The 16857-nt window shown below is 44.5% G+C and overlaps 1 protein-coding gene across 5 annotated transcripts in view; it reads right to left on the bottom strand.

Moving 5' to 3' along the window:
* Positions 1–16857, bottom strand: part of CLCN3 (Cl-/H+ antiporter 3) — an 83481-nt gene that overhangs the window by 27255 nt on the left and 39369 nt on the right. For all 5 annotated transcript variants that reach the window (XM_075931136.2, XM_014574866.4, XM_075931137.2 and 2 more), the window contains exons 3-7: positions 7719–7876; positions 4978–5077; positions 3976–4163; positions 2977–3099; positions 161–367 (exon numbers count right to left, since the gene is read on the bottom strand). In XM_075931136.2, the coding sequence (XP_075787251.1) occupies positions 161–367; positions 2977–3099; positions 3976–4163; positions 4978–5077; positions 7719–7876 (776 nt within the window). The remainder of the gene's footprint in view (positions 1–160; positions 368–2976; positions 3100–3975; positions 4164–4977; positions 5078–7718; positions 7877–16857) is intronic.

The following is a 16857-nucleotide window of genomic DNA, read 5'->3' on the forward strand; positions in this document are numbered from 1 at the left end:
TAATAATCCAAATATAAACAGCAGCTAAAAGAACACAAGACATATTTTACATTTTGTTTTAATCAATGAATTTTCATGCTTTACCAATCTTTGATTATGGGATTTATTATAAAACTATAATTATTTTAAGCAATAGGTAAAGGTTTTAAGAGGAACTTACCTCTCTTTTTTTTGCTTCATTTGTACTGTATTTTGGAAAGAGGTAGGAAAAAATATTCCCACAGCAACAGGCAACATGTACCAGAGGACCTTCCTTTCCTAAACTCAGACCTGATGCTACAGCCAAGACTAAAGTGATGGTTTTTATCAGCAAGGTCCATTTGCCCAAGTAACCTCGGATGATAAAGCCACTCAAAATAGTTTTAATCTAGAAGGAAAAATATTCCGTTAGATTTCATTTTTCTTAGACCACATGCTACTTTTAAGTTTAAAAGCTACTGTCTGTACTTTAACAATCATAACTTAAAAATTACTTGATTTAAAAAAAAAAAAGACTTTTACACCTGCAGAACTTTAAAACATTTTAAACTTTTGAATGCTGTTTGCCAGAAGCATACTACCATTCACATTATAAAGCATACAGTTATACGATAGTCTAAGGCCGTGGTCCCCAACACGGTGCCCGCGGGGGCATTTGTCTGCGCCTGCCAAGTGCTCAGGGCTGGCCTGGCCCCGGGCACGTGGCGCATGTGCGGAGCCGGAGCCGGCCCCAGGCATGTGGCGCACAGTGAGCGCCGGCCCCGGGGGCGCTGCGGATTGACCCCCCCGCAGCGCATGGGGGGGGGGGAAGAGAGCGCCAGTGTCGGGCGCATGACGCTGGGGGGGGGGGGAGAGCGCCGGCCCCGGGCGCGCGGCGCTTGGGGGAGGGAGGGGGGGGAAGAGAGCGCCAGTGCCGGCCCCGGGAATGCGGCTATGGGGGGCCCCCGCCCCCCGGCGGGCGAACGGCCACGCCCCCTGGCGCCCGGCAACCCCAAATGGTTGGGGACCACTGGTCTAAGGAGCTATATCTATACATGACTAAGCAAAATATGGCAGCTCAACTCATTATCATGAACAGAAAACATACCAGCAGCTAATTATAAGACTGCATTAATTAAAAGAGTTTCATAATGTAACCTGACAAATGCAGATCAATAAAATTCCTGCAGCAGAAACAAACACACTGTGGAAATTATACTCAAGGATATCTGATTATTATTTACAGATGTTTTAATTACAATAATATACTGTTTTTACAATACCACTCTTCCTTCTCTCCCTCCTGTTTTATAATAACTGCACACAATATCTAAGAGCAATGGCTTAATATACAGATCATGAAAAACAGTTGTTTTCACTATAAAAGAGTTTATATTTTTCTATTTCTTTCCCTAAAAACTGCTTTATCATCATACCAAAAAAAAAAATCTATGCCGTCTACAGTAATACTATCACAGTGAAGAAAAACACATATGTGACTGAGGACTGCAAAAAAATTTCGCAAGTTGTATACATAAATGTTTAGAGAATAAATTTAGAGGCTTTTGGACCTCAGAACGCTACCTACTTGAGGAAGTACAGAACACGTAGAAACAAACAAGTACAAAATCTCCTAGAATGACTAGAAGAATCATGGGTAACTGAATTTTTAACTGATGAAATTCTGAAGTGAGAAGGGCAAAGACTGTTATAAAAAGAACAAAATTTCACTATTTTTGATCCAACACTAATCTTATGAAATGACTGTATGTCACTTTATGTTACTAAAGATTATGACCATGCAACAAAAGATGAACTACTGCATCAAAGGACCTCTGCTGTGACAATTAATATTCTATCATTGCTAAACTGACAAATGGGGGGATCACTCTTTGGAGGTTGTCAAAAGAAACCAAAGGTTTCCTGTAAAACTAGGCCAAGTAGAACTTGATGAAAAAACCTGAGAACTAAGGCAACATTCTGGAACCTTTTAATATTTATTTCAGTACACGTTGGACCTCCCTGGTCTGGTTCCCTTGGGACCTGACCGGTCCTGGACAAGGGAGTTTTCCAGACCAGAGAAGGTTTGGGGGCAGGAGTTGCCAGCCACTCTACTGGGCTCCTCTCCCCACCTACCTGCCACTGCTGCCCCAGCTACCTGCCTGAAGCAGCCCTGAAGGCGCCACATCCCCATGAGCTCTGGCTACACTGGCAACTCTGGAGGTGGCCCTTCAGGTGCTCGCAGCCCCACCAGCTATGCACTCTGCCCCCTTCCCGCCCCTGTGGGTTCCGACAGCCACACCAGGTTCCCGGCCCCGCTGGCTGTGCACTCTGCCCCTCACCTCCTGCCGGCTCCTCTCAGCTGCTGGCAACCTCTGTGCTGGAGATCTCTAGTCCAGCAATATCCATGGTCCTTATGGATCATAGATATTGCCGGAACAGAGAATCCTGGACCACAGAAGTTCAACCTTCAGTGTGTAATACTGTCAATATTATTTCAATTTTAATTTTTATATTAACATAATCAGGGGTCGACAAATTAGGGAAAACCCTACTCGCCAGACAAAAAGGGGACTCGCCACCCTCCCCCACAAAAAAGTGTTGGGGATCTGCTCTTTAAAATCAGTGGGACCAGGTCACGCCAGCGTCCTGGCATCTCGCCCTGCCTCTTTGCGTCGGAGCTGCATGCAGGCAGCCCCGTGGCAAGAATCACCGCACTTCCCCTTTCCCAGTGGCACTCTGCTGCTCCGCTGGCCGGCGGATTGGATGGGGCCACGCTGCCCGTAGTGCGGGCTTCCGCCAGCCCATCACAATGGCCCACCGGGACAGTCTGCCCCTGCACTCGCCAGCTGGTAAAATCTACTCACTGCAGGCGAGTGTATTTGTCGAGCCCCGAACATAATGCATCACAGATACAGTTTTCATCCCAAGCTTCCCCTTTTCCCAGGGTGATAAGGCAACAAGACCTTTGATACTAGCCTTAAACTTTCATTATGATACAAAGTTTTCAGAGCCTACCTCTGGAATCCCAGAGCCACAGGCATAGGGAGCAAATATCTTCACCAAAGAAACTGCTAGAAAGGCAAAGCTCAAGGCCCAGAAAATGTACATGATGTAGTTCATAATGTATGAACCTGGACCCTAAAAGCAAACAAATAAAAACACAATATAATTGGATAAATGTATAAACTAAATGCATTAGACATTTCTCAACAAAAGTAATCTGAAAATACTCTTCCTGCAAAAGCTCAGATATATATTCTCACACTAACATAAGCTAACTGTTACTAGGGCAAGCAAATAGTAGTTTTGTCTGAAAAACCCTGAAGTCATTACATTAAACTGACATTTGTATTGTGCTTACCACTGCAGTATCTAAACAGCTCGTAAGTATTAATTAATCATCCTAACTCCCCTGTCAGTTGAGTAAGTATTATTCTAATTGTATAAATAAGGAAAATGAGGTAGAGGGAGTTTGAGATCTTGATCCTGTAAGCTGCTCTGCACAGGAAGACCCCTACACTCATGTGCACCCCACTGAAGAATACTTGCATAGAGCAGTTTGCAGGATCAGGGCACGTGACCTTGTTTAGAGTCAACAGATTTTTCAGGTATAGCTAGATCAGCAAACAATCACCCAGTGTAGCTAGTTATACTGTCATAGAAGTGCTTTGCTAGTATAGTTTATTCTGGTCGGGTGAACTGTTTTACTATGTACTGGCAAGGGTGCTTTTATACCAGTATAAATGCATTGGGGCTTTTGTCAGCACCATGCTGGGGGAAGGAAAGGGCTGGGGAAACAAAGCTCTACCCAACACACCTATGTCAACAAGACTGCTATGTACATCTGGCTTAAATGATTTTCCCAGGTTTACACAGAAAGAAAGTGTTTGATAAAGATAATAAAAAAACCTGGATCTTCAGAGTCTCAATTTAGTTCCTGACCTTAAGACCATCCTTCTTCTCCATCTATTAATTCTCACCAAAACAATGCCTTCACCAAAAGGGTATACTTACTTCTGCTTGACCAATTATTAGTTCTGCCCATGTTTTCCACTGTGGACATTTGTCTCTCTCTTCAAACGTGGTTTCATTTGATCCCCAACAACACTGTTCATGGTTAAACCACAAAGCACTAAGGCAAATGCCTTCCTTTAAGTCAGTCATCCAATCAGCAGCAATGTCTATCAACCCCGCCAATGCCCCTGTTGTACAAACAGTTACGTATCAGTTTCTGGACATTTTAAAAATTCAAGAAAATCAGTGTCATCCATCGACAGATCCTCAAAGAGCAGACAAATCTAAAGTGACAACATGAGGAAAAATGGAAATATCGAAAATGTGCTGTAAAATACTGTTAGTTGAGTTTGTACATAGATCCAGTTTACAATGAGGATAAACTAATTTCGATCTTTTCCTCCAGTATCAGATGAACTACAAATTCTCAGATTAAACAAATATTTGTGATGACTTAAGGCACAGAAAAATTTAATAGTCCAAAAAAACTGAAGTTGCAAAGAAACAGATGGACATAATAGTCATATTTTTTTGATCAAATAAATATTTTATCTTATGAACCAAAGTATTCATGTAGCTCAACTTAATCGTAACAGCAACCACAATGATAATGTAGTTCATTCTTGTCTTACCAAAATATTATTAACACACAAATGATGCACCAAATAAATCAAAGCATTTAAAATACACTGCTTGAAATAATCAATAAGAAAAAAACATAGACTGATCCTGAGCACCCAGAACTTCCACTGGAGTTAATGAGAGATATAGATGGTCAGAACCTCTCAATCTCAAGTTTTTCAAGACAGGAATAAGTGCAAGCTGAAAACTCCAGTCAAAACAAGCTCTTGAAACACAAGCATTATCTAGTTTTAGGAAACGGCTTAAAAGAAAGAGTTTAAAAAAATTACAAGAGAAGGATGGCTTCTCACGTTAACAGTTTAGTTAGAAGTTGCAGATGACTAGAAAAGATTGGCTAAGTTAGAAAATTATATTCTTTACCTGACGCCAAACCAGTTAGTGTGACTACTAGCCATCCTGACCATGCATCATACAGACTTTTTGTCATCTCCCAAGCGGATTCTTTCTTCTTGCTGTTAATCTGCAAATAGAAATCACCCTATCTATATCATTTTCTTCCCCTGTTCTTGTGTGATTTTCAGATTGCAAAAGGAGTAAGAAGATTGTGTAATAAAAAGGAAATACAATTGTAAAAGCACAAAAATGTAAAAGCCCTAAATTATTTTATTATATTTTTAAACAGATTTCAAATTAACAATATTTATTTTAAATCAACAGAATAAATTTTGGCACTCTCATAAGCATAACAGCCATTCAAAGCGTTCTTTACATGTCTTTTTCAGTCTTCACCACCCTTCTAAACACTGTGTTTACAAAGGCTTATACAATTTATGATAGTTACATACATTTCACAGTTGTTCAGTGACTATCAACTCAGTATTCAGTGCTCTAGCTTGTCAAGTTCCTACCACTGAATCTAAATAAATAACTTTTAGTTATCCGTGATATTTGTTTCAGTCCTCTAGACTACTCTAAGCAGGTCTGGCATTCCAGGACATCTTCGGTAAACAGATAGAGCTGCATTAACTATGACTTATTTACAACTAAGCTGTAGAACAATTATTTAAAAATAAAAAATGCTCCTCAGAAACAGATAATCTCATGCAACCCACACAATCAGATTGCACATGTTCTTAAAGCAATTGCACACAGACCTGTTTATCTTAGCAAGGCAATAGATACTAGCTATGATGTGGGGAGGTGGATAAGTGACATAGCAGGATTTTCAAATACAGATCAATCTAAATAGCTACTACAGTAAAACTCCATTAGTCCGGCATCCAATGCTCCGGGACTCCTGATGGTCCAGCACCATCAGGAACCCGGAAGTGCTGGGGCAGCCGGACAGGGCTCCCCCATTCAGCTGCTGCTGAAACTGACCAGCAGCTGAATCGGGAAGCCGGGAGCAGAGCAGCTGGGGTGCTGCCGGGTTGGTCCCGCAGCGCCAAAGGACGGCGCTGCGGGACCAACCCGGCAGCACCCCAGCTGCTTTGCCCCAGGCGTCGGGATTCAGCTGCTGCTGAAACTGACCAGCAGCGTCAGTTTCATCAGCAGGCTGAATCCGGACGCCTGGGGCAGAGCAGCTGGGGTGCTGCGGGGTTGGTCAAGTAGCGCCGCCCCTCGGCGCTGCGGGACCAACCCGGCAGGACCCCAGCTGCTCTGCCCCGGGCTTCCTGGAATCAGCCGCTGATCTGTTTCAGCAGCGGCTGACTCGGGGACCCCTGGGGCAGAGCAGCTGGGGTCCTGCCGGGTTGGTCCCGCAGCACCGTCCTTTGGTGCTGCGGGACCAACCCGGCAGTACCCCAAGCTGCTCTGTCCCAGGCGTCCCCAAGAGCAGCTGGAGTGCTGCTGGGTTGGTGCCATAGCATCGCCCCTCAGCGCTGCGGGACCAACTTGGCAGCACCCCAGCTGCTCTATTGCAGGCATCCCCAATTCAGCCGCTGCTGAAACTGACCAGCAGCGGCTGAATCAGGGATGCCTGGGGCAGAGCCGGACTATCGTAAGGGGGGGCTATGAGGGGTCTGGGGTGGCATCCCCTCCCACCCCACTCCAGACCCCTCATAGCCCCCCCTTCTGATAGTCCGGCATATCTGATAATCCGGCACCCCCTGGGTCCTAAAGGTGCCGGATTATCGGAAGTTTACTGTATCTTGTTTGCAGCAATAAATACGTGGTGCGTCAGAGGAAGGACTAACATACTGTTCCGTGCTGAACACTAAAGGAATTTCTTCCTGACTTCTGCAGGCAGGCAGTTTAGGAGACTAAAGTTTGAGAGTTAGTTACACTTAGTTTTTAAAACTGATCTAAGCAAACAGTTTAAAAACTGTTTCACATCTGCAAAGTGCTTCATTTTACAGGTACATTAATGAGGGTCTCCTAAAAGCATGGCCATGATCTTTAAAACACTTAGTTTTGTCCTATTTAGAATAAAATTATACTTCAGATAAAAGGCAATATCTAATATGTCATTGAGTAATGGGCACTGAGATCCTAATTCATTAAAGCATCTGGGTCCAACAAAAAACTTAAGTAGGTGCTTATGATTCAGAAGCTTTTTTTTAAAAAAAAAAAAAAAAAAAAGAAAGGAAGGTTTATAGCCTGGGGCAGATTTGGGAAAAGAAAATGAGAGGCCACACTTTCCATTAAAGCTATGGCTTGGTCAAGGCAATTTGTGTACTGATAATTATTTTGATTTAGTGTATGCTTTTTAAAAATCAAAGTAAGTATACCAATACAATCAAAGTAAGTATACCAATACTGTGGATGTAGCTATACCCGTATAGAAGCACCTTTTACAAGTATAGTCTATTTCTCTGTGTGTATGGGAAGGAGTTGTACAGTACCACTATAAAAGTGTACACCGGTGCAAATGCATCCATTTGGAGAATAGAGCGGGAAGTGGTTGTTGTGGACGTGGCCTGTTTTCACTAATATAAATTACCATTTGACTTCTTAAGCTATAATGCTATTGCAGAAATATAGTATCTCATTGGCTGAAACACCAATCAAGCAATACACATTGACCTTGAAGCATGTGACTGAAGCCAATGGAACTACTCACATATTTAAAGCGATGCACATGGTTTAAAGTGTTGCTCGATCAGATCTTAATCTCAGTGCAAATTAAACAATTTTCAATTATTATTACTGATTTCAAGTACCCGTCTGTGCCTTTCTCTGTCTTTGCACTTCTCTCGCACCCAGTCAATGGTGTGGAAGTCATCATATGTTCCAACCCCAGGAATGGGTTCATCCAAGAGGTCCAGTAAGTGTGTCGAACTATTAATGCTTCCTCCATTTGTCATTGTATAATGAGTTCCTGTGGGAGAGAAAGGATGAAAAATTATAACATTCTGCAACTGAATTACTGTCTGAATAAACCTTTTTCCAAAAGTGCTCAGTTTAATAAAAAAAATGTATATACCATCTCTTTTTGGGGGTGTTACTGCTTGTAAGGGGTTATTTTTTATTTTTTTTCCAAGTCACCACCATCTTTCTAGACTTTTTTTTTTTCAAATTAGTAGCCTGTTCAAATGTATTTGTGTAAAAGACTCAGGAAGCAGAAAATAATCAATAATTCCAGTAAGTGTTCAACTAATTTATCATTGCAATTGATTTGTATTGATAAAGCACCCCAAGGCTCTTGTCCCAAATCGGGCCTAGAAACAGTGTGAACACATAGCATGAGACAGTTTGTGCCAAAAGCACTACACTTGGCCTTAGCCATCAGACCACAAAAGTTTCTTATTTTAAATATGCATGTAAGCAGGGGCTGAACTACTGCTTGCAATCAGCCAGCAGCCCCAGGGGTGGGTATGCTCACTCAGATTGTTTAGCCTTGCAAGATAAATAACTGTTGATATGTAAATACAGCTTATGCTGGGATGGGGAAGGAATCCGGGATGTGGTTATGTAAATCCAATTCAGTCAGGGCTGATGGAGGATCGGTTGTTAGAATGGAATGTGATGTACTGTAACTAATTTGGGCTGTTGTGGGGTGTGACCGTGCACCCCTCGGTCTGGTCCGGGGGCCGGCCAGCTTCTCTTTAAATGGGGTGATCTTGCCCCTCACGTTGGGGTTTTGGTTGTAGTTTCCTTCTCCTCGGGCGGGGGAAGGAAGGGGGGCCCGGGCCCGCCCCCGCCCTCACTCTTGGGCCCCAGCCCAGGGCCCTAAGGACTGAGACTGTGCCCCAGTCTCGATCCAGCTGACGGGGTCGTGCCCCTAAACGCGTCAGCCCACGGGCTGTTTCACCGCCCTGCCCTGGGCTACTTCCTTCCTCCCCCCCTCCTCAGGGCCATCGGTACTCATGGCGTCTGGGCGCCCCGGAAAGGCAATCACAGGAGCATCCACGTCTCGCTTCTCTCTGGCGAGTCCGTGCCGTCCGCGAGCCTCTCCCCCTCTCCGGCGGCCGGCAGAGTTTTAAAGTTCCCGCTGGGCCGGGGGTTTTACGTGCCCCGCCCCCATGCTGTCCGCCCCGGTGCGTCACGCCTCCCCGTCTAACCGGCGGGGCTGGGACGGGCTCAGCTGTTCCGCGGCGTTCCTCCAGCTGAGCCGTGGCATTACTCAGCTGAGCCGTGGCGCCACTCAGCTGAGCCGCGACTCGGGAGCAGCCGGCACACGGCCGGTACCCGTCCCGCAGCCTTTCTGAGAGGGCGCAGGTTCCCTGGTGCGGGGTCTCTGTACCCCGTCACATGGGGTCACAAATCATGCTACCCCTAAATGTGGGAACAGTAAAATATGACACCAGTATTTGCAAAAGAGATAGCATCATTGTGAAAGGTCTCAGATGAACAAGCCTCCCCCTTCCAGAGTTAAGTGAACTGGGGGGGAGAGGGGAGGAAGGGGCTTGAGCCAGCCTGCTTCATGCCTGCCAGGTGTGAGCTGTGAGACTGGTTCAATCTGCCTCTTTCTCCCTTGTTTTAAGGATAGACCTAAAGCAGACTCCATCAGGAGTCTTTTTGCTAGTCCAGTAGAAGCTGGAATCTTTTGCCAGCCTAGGTGGTGGTTAAAGAGCTGAAATCACTAAGAGCTGAAGTCACTGGTTTGGCCTGGAGCTAGACCCATTGCAGCCAGCAAGATTGCTGGCAGGAGCTGATAGGAGCGGCAGCAGGTGGAGCGGCTGGCGGGAACGACCGGTGGGCGGCTGGTAGGAGCGGCGTCAGGCGGTGCCAGCGGACCACAGGAGCAACACAAAGGTGGCATGGCCTCAGGCTCAATGAGTGGAGTCATCAGGGTGATGCGTCAGGGTCCGCACTGACTGGACATAGTTGTAAGTGGGGCGTTTGAAGTGGGGTACAGAGAAAGTTTGGGTAAATGAATGGAACCCTTACATTGTTGGACTAGTGAGCCTGAGGGGCAAAGGACATTGCTCAATCCATTTGAGCTGGGACGGTTACTCGTGGGGGGTTAGGAACTATGTTTTTGGTATTTTTCCAAGCTAATGCCGTGTAACTTCTCTCCCTCTTTCATTAAAAGTTTCTTTTCTACACTTAGACTCTGTGCTTGCCAGTGGGGAAGCATTGCCTCTCAGAGGCATACAGGGGTGTGTGACTTTTCCAGACTACTGGGTAGGGGCTCGAGCCGGTTCTGTGTGAAGATGGATGAAAAGGGACCCTTAGATATTGAACCCGGCCCTGGCTGCTGCTGGCAGAAGGGTTACATGCACATCATTATCTCAAGCATGTAAAAAAAAAAAAAAAAAAAAGACAGCTGTTTCGAATACGTTTTGTCTCAACAGTGAGTTTTAAAAGTAGTTTCCAACTGACTACATTTTAAGTTTACAATGTCCCTTTAAGATAACCATTATTTCTTGCCTACCTCGATTACAAATGTCTCATCACCAACAGTTATTGTAAAACAGGCACTAGTAATGATAAAAGTGATAAAAAACCAGAGGGCTGTTTTTAATGGAATTCCATGGATAGAGATGGCAATAGTCAAGATTCTAGAATGCTTACCACAAACTTGTGTCTCTTTAAAAATTTATCTTTCTTTTTTATTTTATTCTGAAAGACAGATGAGGCAGCAGTAACAGATAGAGCCACATCAACTTTAATGTCCCCCCCAGCAATTTGCTTCCATCTTGTCCTTATAGTAGTTTCTCTGCCTTTGTCATAATCAGCTCTTATTGGCCTTCCCACCACATCCTATGATACCCCCAACTCTCCACTTTGAACTGTTTTAGCTAGGGTTGCTATCTCCCCCAGACTGGACAGACCGAACGCCACTGCAACAAATGGTGTCCGGTTAAGAGAGCTGGCAACCCTAATTCCAGCTTTCAATTAGGGCAGTTTTGAAGCAGCATTTACTCTCCCTGCCCATTGGTAAAATGTTAATGAACTGAAAATACTAAAAAAATAAATTGAGGTCCAGATTAGATCCCACCTATAAGGAAGTAAGGTTGAGAAAGACATGATACACAATTGTAATACTTAATTTAGTTCTCAAATTATATTAGTACAGGCAAACCCCGAGTTACGCGGATCCGACTTACGTCGGATCCGCAGTTACAAACGGGGATTTTCTCGCCCTGGAGGACTGGAGCGGCGGGACACCTGGTCCCGCCGCCCGCCTCCTCCGGGGCGAGAAAAGCTGCTCCCCGTCTCCCTAGTCTGCTGGGGGAGCCAGCAGACCAGGGAGACGGGGAGCAAAGCGGCGGCAAAGCTGATCTGGAAGCGCCGCGGGTCCGGCCCCGGGTCCTCCGCCACTTTGCTCAGCGTCTCCCTGGTCTGCAGACCAAGGAGACGCTGAGCAAAGCCGCGGAGGACCCGGGCCGGACCGCGGTGCTGATCTGGAAGTGCCGCGGGTCCGGCCCGGGTCCTCTGCCGCTTTGCTCCGCGTCTCCCTGGTCTGCTGCGGGGGAACGCAGCTAGTGCCCCCCCCCCTCGCAGACCACGGAGACATGGAGCAAAGCCTGGGGCCTGTGGTAGAGCAGGTGGGGCGCTGCCGGTTGGTCCCGCAGCACCACTCCTTGGCGCTACTGGACCAACCCAGCAGCACCCGAGCTGCTCTGCCCGAGGCATCCCCAAGTCAGCCGCTGCTGAAACTGACCAGTGGCTGACTACAGGAAGCCCGAGGCAGAGTTGCTCTGCTCCGGGCTTCCTGGAATCAGCTGCTGATCAGTTTCAGCAGCAGCTGACTTGGGGACGCCTGGGGTTCTTAAGTTGAATCTGTATGTAAGTCGGAACTGGTGTCCAGATTCAACAGCTGTTGAAACTGATCAGTTTCAGCAGCGGCTGAATCTGGATGCCAGTTCCGACTTACATACAAATTCAACTTAAGAACAAACCTACAGTCCCTATCTTGTACGTAACCCGGGGACTGCCTGTAATGCAACAAATGATAAAATAAATTATGTAAATTATTATTTACACAAAATGAATCTTAAGGCAACGGGACACAATTTATAATTATTCAACAGCTATTAACATATTAATCTACTATAGTATTTCACTGAGAAAGTAAATTACCAAAACTGCTTAAAACACTGCATAAATTGTTGAGGGTCAAAGTTCACTCATCTTCCTGGATAATTTGACTGTATTTACAGAACAAATTCAAAATTTATCACGCAATTTAGTAGGAGCTTCTCCCCAAGTTACTCTCACAATTCCTTTTGTCTTCACCACAAATAAGGTGTATTTTTGATTCAAGATAGTGTATGGCACAGGCTTTAACTTGACCAGCTAACTTGGATAAAAAATGTTAAAATTATAGTGGAGACAAGCTACAGAATTCTAGTTAAACATACATTCTTTTAAAGTGAAGACCTGAAATCAGCTCAGTATACATGATAGGTCCTCTCTCACCTGATCTATACCCATCTGCAATAATGGCCAATCTGCAATCATGTGTCAGCAAAACTAATTTAGCATTTTTCTGACAGGTTAGTTTTCAAGGAAAGCCTGTAGCCTGTTAGATTTATCGTAAAAGCTATAAAAAACTCAGAAGTTCTATACATTTAGCAAAACAATTCAACACGATTTACAGATTTGTTCAGCCTGTGAAGCAAATAAAAGCCGTTTAATAGTGTTGCCATCTAATAGGCTCACTTCTTTAACAGCTTTTCAATACAGAGGATATCTTCATGATGCAGGAAGGTGGAATCTTATCTTGCATTTTTCTTCAAAGAAAGCTTCAATTTGAGGAATACAGCGATGAAGATTTTGGCCAACTTTAATTATTAACATTACCCCATAACTGGTCTGAACTGCTTATTTCTGCTGCTTTTTATACTAAGCAAGATGATTATGGGCAATTATTTACATTATACATGCTTCAATTATAAGAATAAAGGTTTAAGTAAAACATAAAGAGGAGATATTTTTATCTTCTTCAAAACTTGTCTAACCAAAAATCTACAAATATAGTACTGATCTAATGGGAAATTATTTTTTTTTTACTGATTTATACACAGAGCACCTAACTACAAATAGTAATCTCAGCTTCTGGCTTGGCCTGTGAATTATGCTTTGCATATTTGCACAATCTTGATGTTGAGATATCAGATAGGATCCATTGTGCCAGTGTATTCTTTGGAAAGTCATTTCATCCTGTCTTTATTGACAGAGATTGCAGATGGAAACTAAGATCTAGTCTGCAATACAGTAGTCCTCTCCACCCTTCTTTACGGTTGTGAGACATCGGTGATATACAAAAGACACCTTATGTGCTGGGAGTGGTACCATCTTATTGCCTTATGAAGATTCTCCATATCAAGTAGGTAGACTATCACACCAATGCCACTACTCTCTCTGCAGTTAACATCATCAGTGTTGAGGCAAAGATTATGAAATAACTTCACTGGGCAGGTCATTGTGAACAGATGCCTAATACTTGCCCCCTGAAGCAAATTCACTTTTCTTAATTTAGTCATGGTGAGAGGATTCATGGGGATGTGAGAAACACTGCAAGAACACCATGGAAGTCCATCTTAAGGAGGAGGCAATAATCCCATGAACTGAGAAGAGCTGGCTAGCACTAGACTGCAATGGTTGGACAGAAGTGCTTTGCTGAAGGGGCTGAGAAATGACAGAAGAGGAAGGAAAGGGTAAAGTATCCCGGCCAGCACTTGTGTTCTCTTCAAGAAATCACCTGTCACATATTTGGAAAAACCAGTGAAGCACAAAACTGGACTCCTCAGCCATTTTAACTCTCATCAACAACTTTTTATCCCTGGTTAACGCCATCCTCCTATCAATGAATAGCTGCCGGCGGTTTGCAGTATGGAATTAAATGGGAAAATGGGCCTAAAGGGACATTGCATATTTATACTGTGGTAGTACCTTTCAGCAATCCACCATGTGGCTTTTGTAAAAGAAAAAGCAAGCCAGATCCATCAGAACACAGGTGCAGAAAGAAGTTCACACCTTGCCTAGCCAGGGCAACTCCATCTCCTTTTACCCCAGACCTAAAACTATGTAAGAAAACCCCACCTCTGAGGGCATTAGAACCTACGCGGAGTTGCTCCTCCCTATTGTCACACGACATTTGAGAAAGAAGCTGGTCAAAGATTAAGGACTTGTCTGTATTTGAAAGTTATTTTGGATATTGTTTTTTGGGGGGGATAAAAGGTCTTTTCCCTCCATAAGAGATTTTGCCCCCCAAATTATCTGGCATTTCATTTTGTATTAATTATTCCACATTAGAAACTGATTTACTCTACTATGGAATGAGTTACCCCACATAAATGTTTGTGTGAACACATCCCTATTTTGAACTAATTGTTTTGCTCCTGGCAGTCCTCCCCCTCCTATCCCACACTGCACTCCTGGGTAGCTGTGTGTGTTTACTCATGTGCCCTCACGCTCTAATTCTCTGGTGTATAGCCAGATGTACCCTGTTGCAATTTTAGCACATGGTGAGTTCATGAGCCCAAAGTCACAACCTAGAAGCCATGTCCCACATAGTGGTATGCACTTTCTTGGCCTTTGGAAAGAGGAGCAAGTGCAGTCCCATCAAAGAGCAATCACTACCAGAAAAAGTTACAAGAGGCTATCAGATCAAGGGCAGGAGAAAGGCATCCTGGGTACAGCACATTACCACAAATGAAAGACATTCTGGCAGTCATAAAAATGCCAAGCACAATAACAAGACCATGGCTCATATGCACCTAGAAGGACGGGCTTCTCTCAAGGTAAGCCACCACTGAACCTTGGCATGTTCTGCACAGCACTGAACACACCCAAGTAGACCTCAAACAGCACTATGAATAGGTGGGGATTGCCACAGACAGCCAGGATCCATAGGCACCAGCTCTGTGGGTGCTCTGGGGCTGGAGCACCAAGGAAAAAAATTGGTGGGTGCTGAGCACACACCAACGGTCAAGCTCTCACTTCTGCCTCCCACCCCTCTCAACAGCTGGTGGCCCTGCTAACCAACTCTTCCCCATAGAGTTCAGGAAGCTCAGAGAATAGAGAAGGCACAGGATGGGGCGTGCTTGGGGGAGGACTCCGGGAAGAGGGAGGGCAGGGGCTTGGGGGAAGGGATGGGATGGGATGGGATGAGGCAGGGCAGAACAGAGCTGGGAAGAGGAGAGGCAGAGGCTTGGGGGAAGGGGTGGAGTGGGGGTCAAGCTCTTCCCTTGCACCGGCAACAGGGAAATCAGCACCTGTGCCAGGATCTCTTCAACTTGAAAAACTCAGAGGCATGCGCAGCACTGGAGACCAGGGAAAGCCCTGGACCCACACAGAAAACACGTCTGACAAAAAGGAAGAGATCCCCTCTCCAGAAAAGCATTGTGGGTTTTAAAGGGAGATTTAAATACTATTCTGGATACCATCACAGTGCCAGCATGTGAACTAGGAGCAAATTCGTTCCCTTCTCCCCCAGCTTGCTCAAAATATCATCCATGGCAAAGAATTTAAGCTCCAAAGTGTTAATTTCTCTGAAACAAATCCCCCCCAAAACACATGCCCTACTACAACCACCTTTTTGTGCTTCTTAATGCAGGTTAAAAAGAATGGAACACATCATGTGGCACATATGTTTACTATTGCAGCAGATACAGAATGAGAAAAAACAATAAGAAAACTATTTCAATTCATAATTTTATCAAAGCTGTGAGCTCTTATTTACCTCAACAATGTAAAGGTATCTTGGACAACAGCCATGTTTCAAATGACATAGAATTATAAAATATTTGTGATTATTTTTAATCAATCTCAGCATTGTTAATCCTTTCACTTTAGAACAAGTATTTGCTGCAGGCCAGGGCAAGCCTATGAGGATGAAATTCCAAAGCTGGAGAAAAGGCAACATTTTCTCATTGTTGGCATGAAGGCTAGAGTTGGAACAGTAGCTACTATGCTATTTCTCTGCTCCTCTGGCACCTGATACATAAGGACAGGACCATTATCAGTGACTGAATGCCTGAGAAATCTTTTGAGAATGGGTAAATGGGCCCAGGAAGACATGTTTAGTGGCCTTATGGCTGCATTCCAAAAAAGAGAGAAGAATATAGAGGAGTGGAGGTATGGTTTCATTCACCATGATATCACGAGGAGAGAGATGATGCTCTCTCAGATTCTGGTGATGTCCAGGCAAAGAGCCCTGCTGGAGAAAATGGTGACACTAAGTTCATGGCCATCATCCTAACTTAGCCATGTCCTGCAGCCCCTTGAAAACACTGATACAATGCCTTCCCCAGCTATAAGGAACTGATCTTTCATCACTGCACATCCCACAACCAATAGTGGAAATTCCTTCAACTATACTGCTTGTCATACCACTTCCCAGGATGTGGAGAACTGTTTCAACTTCACCTACATGTGTGCGTTCATCACCACAAATGTGTGCACTCAGTACCTGCATGTCTTGTCAAAGTTCCACTGGTTTTAAATTTGCACTGAAAATCAGTAAAGTTCTTTATTATTTACACTTTAGTTGAAAAATGTAATAAAATCCTTGCACAAAGTGTAATTAAATTCTTATCCAAGGCACAATAAAAATCAACCTAGCTTAAAGTAGGAATGCAATGCATCTTTGACCTTGTGTCCCTGACCAACTGTAGCCTTTAGCAGAGGCAGCCTATTTGGCTATTCAGAAAGTCTCTCAAACTTGGCCTCTCATACATTTGAGAGACACTCACAAACACAGCAAGCTCCTATTACATGAGGCAGCTACTCCTCAGCAGCTCTCCAGCCTTGTCATGTGGTACCTCCACCTTCCCTTCACTCTTCAAATGTACACACCACTGTCATTCTGCAGCTACTTAACATGTTCTTAAGCAGGCCATTTCTCCTATCCAAAGGTATGTCTACACTTGCAGCCTCCTGCAATGAGGTTTAACAGGTAGTTCG

The sequence above is a fragment of the Pelodiscus sinensis genome, chromosome 4, assembly GCF_052426305.1.
Source record: "Pelodiscus sinensis isolate ZL-2025 chromosome 4, ASM5242630v1, whole genome shotgun sequence".
Classification (NCBI taxonomy): Eukaryota; Metazoa; Chordata; order Testudines; family Trionychidae; genus Pelodiscus; species Pelodiscus sinensis.